A 4,624-nucleotide genomic window follows, 5' to 3' on the forward strand; every position below is an offset into this window, starting at 1 on the left:
AGAGTAGATTTTTCTTTTTTTTTAAGACAGGATGTTGCCATGTTGCTCTAGGTTGGCGTTAAACTCCTGGGGTGAAGTGTTAGTTCTGCTTCAGCCTCCAGAGTAACTGGGATTACATGTATGTGCTGCTGCACCCAGCTAAGAGTATAGATTTTGGAACCAGACTTAAATTTATTTCTTCCCTGTGACTTACTAGCTTTGTAACCTCAGTTTCATCTGTAAAAAGGTGATATGAGGACTGAAGGAGTACATGTAAAGTATCTAGAATAGTGTCTTGTCATAGAAAAGTAGTGTTTGCTCTGCTGTGACTGCATTCATCAAACCTAAGAAGGCCAGGTATGGTGGCTCACACCTGTAGTCCCAGCACTTTGGGAAGCTGAGGCAGGTGGATCATCTGAGGTCAGGAGTTCAAGACCAGCCTGACCAACATGATGAAACCCGTCTGTACTAAAGATGCAAAAATTAGCTACACCTGGTGGACGTGCCTGTAGTTCCAGCTACTTGGGAGGCTGAGACAGGAGAATCGCTTGAACCTGGGAGGCAGAGGTTGCAGTGAGCTGAGATCACACCACTGAACATCACACCAAGCTAATGTGATGGCAGAGTGAGACTCTTGTCTCAAAAACAACAACAATAACAACAACAAAATCCTAAGATGCCACCACTTATGAGACTCCTGATTACAGGGATGCTAAAAGGTGAAAAATTAGAATTGATGAATTTACTTTTTTTTATGCCACATTGTGGGCTCAAGGGGTTGGGGTGGCAGTGGGTAGCAGTGTATGTTTGAAAAACCTTCCCAGTTGATAACCACTGATAGATAGTTATAAGCCTTATCATTAATGACATATTTTCCAGGTTGTGTTTGTGAAATACTTTGAAAAGACTAATTTTCAAAATTGTAGGTTGATGTTTCTGAAGGCAGAAAGTAATTTATGGTAATGCAAAATTATTGCAACTTACAGGTGAGGCATGAAATTCAAGATGGAACCATACATCTTTATATTTATTCTATACAAAGTATTCCAAAAGGAACTGAAATTACTATTGCTTTCGATTTTGACTATGGGAATTGGTAAGTTCAAGTCTATAAATGTCATCTGTTATTTCAAAATAGTTCCATAGTGTCCCTGTAATAATTTAGGTGTTGTCATTACTTTTATAGCTTTTTATTTTTATTTATCATGAAGCAGTTAAAAGTACTTGAAAACCAGAAGTTTAGTATCAGCCTCTATTATATCTTTGCTGCTTTTCATTTCTACATTTTCCCTAAGAATTACTGTAATGTAAATGTTCACAGTAACTATAATAATTAATCCTAATTCAGCCATACAACACTGACCTTGTTTATGTAAGAATTTTTTTCTTTTTCTTCAATGGGATACAATTTTAGTCATACAGTTCATCAGTAAAAATGAATAATTTCTCTTCTGCCCCTCAAAACAAAAGAAAGTGTACCAAATTTTCTTTGTGGCATAAATTAATAGGGTTTGTTGGAAATCCTGCAGAGAAACTCTTAAAAACTATTGTTCTGAAACAGTAGTTAAAAAACTAATGATGAATCTGAATACAGTTGGCCCTTGCACAATGCGGGGTTGGAGCACCCACTCCCTGCACGGTCTGCAATCTGCTTATACATTTTGACTTCTCTGAAACTTTACTAATAGCATATTATTGACTAGAAGTGTTACCAATGACAACACATATTCTCTATGCCATATACTGTATTCTTACAACAAAGTAAGCTGGAGAAAAGAAAATGTTTTTAAGAAAATCATAGGGAAGAGAAAATATATTTACTGTTCATTAAGTGGACGTGGATTATCATAAAAGTCTTCATCCTCATATTGAGTAGGCTGAGGAAGGGGCAGGCATTGGTCTTGCTGTCTCAGGGTGACAGAGGGAGGAGGGGTAGTGGAAGGGGAGGCCCGAAAGGGAAGTGCACATGGTATAACTTCATGAAAATACTTTTAATAATTTTTGTCTGGCCTTTTTGCTTTCTTATGTCTCTAAAAATGTTTCTGTATGGTACCAGTCTTCCATCATTTGCTTTAGTTTCAGTGCCCGTATCATAGAAGAGTCCATGTCATAAAAAAAGTAAAAAACAGTCTTGAAAAAATGGAACCCTTATGCCAGATTGTCTAATGTAAATTTGTTTTTTTGGCACTGCTTTTTCTACATCTTCTTCCTCATCATCTGGCACTGGTTTGGAAGCAATCATTTCCATCAGGCATCTTCTGTTAATTTCTCTGATGTAGTGTCTATTAGCTCTTGAATTTCTCCAAGATCCATATCTGTATTCTTCCCTCAGCTCCACCTTTTTTGTTATATCCACAATCTCTTTTATGGTTTTCCTGATTGGCTCTGTTTTAAATTCTGCGAAGTCTTGCATAACATCTGGACACAGCTTGCTGCAGCAGGAATTTATTGTTTCAGGCATGATGGCTTTCATAGCTTTTTCTATAATGATGGCTTCTTTGATGGTGTAATCTTTCCAGACTTTAATGATCCTCTCATTCAGGGTTCTGTTCCACAGTGTTACAGTCTTTTCCATAAAGTACGGTGTGTAATGAGCCGTAATGGCCATTATCACTCCTAATCTAGAGGTGAGTTAGAGACATTATGTTTGGACTAATTTGATGCCCTCAGTGTTGAACTCATAGGGTTCTGGGTGGCCAGGGGCATTGTCCAATATCAAAAGACATTTAAAAGGCAGTCCTTTCCTAGCTGCCTGTTGTCTGACTTGAGGGACAAAGCATCAATAGTACCAATCCACAAAAAAGGTTCTTGTCCAAGTTCTTTTGTACAAGCAAATAATTGGTGCATGTTTTCCCTTCAAGGCTTGGGTTTGGCAGCTTTATAGGTAAGGGCAGTCCTGATCGTAAACCCAAATGCATTTGCACAAAATAGTAGAGTCAGTCTGTTCCTTCCTACCTTAAATTTTGGTGCTTACTTCTCTTCCTTACTAATAAATATCCTTTTATGCCCCTCCTCAACCCCAGAATAGGACACTTTTGCCTGCATTAAAAGACTTTTCAGGCAGATATTCTTTCTCCTGGATGATTTTTTTAATAGTGTCTAAGAATTCATCTGCTGCTTAAGTCGGCAGATGTGGCTTTACTTGTTAAGCTAAACCTCTTTTTAAAATCATCAAACCATACATTACGGGCATCAAATTCTCCAACTTTAGATCTTTCATATTCCTTTTGTTTTATGTTGTCATTTAATGACTTCACTTTTTCTAGAAACCTATTAGGGTCTATAGGTATGCCTTTCTTATATAGCAGACTTGCACCCACATAAAAGCTTCATTTACAATACTAGATAAAAATATATATATGTTGCAGAAAGTGCAAGGTTTTCACATTCTGCGGCACAGCTGCAGTGATGGCTCCACGAATCTCATTTTTTTTTACAATGGCACTATTGCTGGATTTATTTGTCTTGTGATGGCAGAGAACTACAGCTGCAACCTCAGTCTACAATATATCTTCAGCAGTTCAACTTCTTTTTGCAATGTCATAACTTCTTTGCTTCTTGGGAGCACTTCAGCATCACTAGTGGCAGTTTGTATAGGTCACGTACTGTTACTTAAAATTTAGTGTATTGGTTGGGTGTGGGGCTCATGCCTGTAATCCCAGTACTTTGGAAGGCCAAGGCGGGTAGATCACCTGAGGCCAGGAGTTCAAGACCAGCCTGTACAACATGGCAAAACCCCATCTCTACTAAAAATACAAAAAATTAGCCAGGCATGGTAGCAGGTGCCTGTAATCCTAGCTACTTGGGAGGCTGAGGCAGAAGAATTGCTTCAACCTGGGAGGTGGAAGTTGCAGTGAGCTGAGATCAAACCACTGCACTCCAGCCTGAGTGACAGAGCAAGGCTCTGTCTCAAAAAAAAAAAATTACTTTTTTGCACAAAACAGTATGAAAAATACATGAGAACCACAAGAGATCACTTTGTATTGCAATACACAATTTACTGAGAGATGAACTGCTCCTGGGGATATGTCACATGCCATTTTACGTAGATACTCCCAACACTTGAGGCACCACAGTAGCAACAGGAGGTGGCTACAAATTAGTAGTACGGAATGTACTACAGTTACTTTTATATAGTTAATGATTTAATACTATATCTTTACATGTCTCTGGACTGTGAATGGCACCACATAAGGTCTGTATGTGTGTGTATAGGTTTTGATAAATTTTAACTTTTTATAATTTGTATATATTTTATGGTAATAAATGATAAAATAGACTACTGTCTACATGCATATGCATTCTTGACATACCTTTTTCTTATTTTTAAAAATATTTCTAGGCTACATAGTCCATCTGGTTTTTCAAATTGTTGCAAATTTCCAAAAAGTTTTTCAATATATGTATTGAAAAAAATCCATGTATAAGTGTATGTGCACAGTTCAAACTTGTGTTGTTCAAGGTTCAGCTGTATAGAAACTTCTTTCAGTTTTTAAAAATTTGATAGAAAAATGTAAACAGTGGCCAGGCGTGGTGGCTCACGCCTGTAATCCAAGCACTTTGGAGGCCAAGGCGGGCGGATCACCTGAGGTGGGGAGTTCAAGACCAGCCTGACCAACATGGTGAAACCCTGTCTTTATTAAAT

The 4,624-nt window shown here is 37.9% G+C and overlaps 1 protein-coding gene across 8 annotated transcripts in view; it reads left to right on the forward strand.

Annotated features, from left to right (window-relative positions):
- The window catches only part of KMT2E (lysine methyltransferase 2E (inactive)), a 100,435-nt gene that overhangs the window by 69,452 nt on the left and 26,359 nt on the right, over positions 1 to 4,624 (forward strand). For all 8 annotated transcript variants that reach the window (XR_001818444.2, XM_017506245.1, XM_017506250.1 and 5 more), the window contains one exon: positions 966 to 1,075. Coding sequence is in view for 7 of the 8 variants with exons in the window: in XM_017506245.1 (XP_017361734.1) it covers positions 966 to 1,075 (110 nt within the window). In the remaining variant the exon portion in view is untranslated. The remainder of the gene's footprint in view (positions 1 to 965; positions 1,076 to 4,624) is intronic.

Source organism: Cebus imitator, unplaced genomic scaffold, assembly GCF_001604975.1.
Source record: "Cebus imitator isolate Cc_AM_T3 unplaced genomic scaffold, Cebus_imitator-1.0 Scaffold352, whole genome shotgun sequence".
NCBI lineage: Eukaryota > Metazoa > Chordata > Mammalia > Primates > Cebidae > Cebus > Cebus imitator.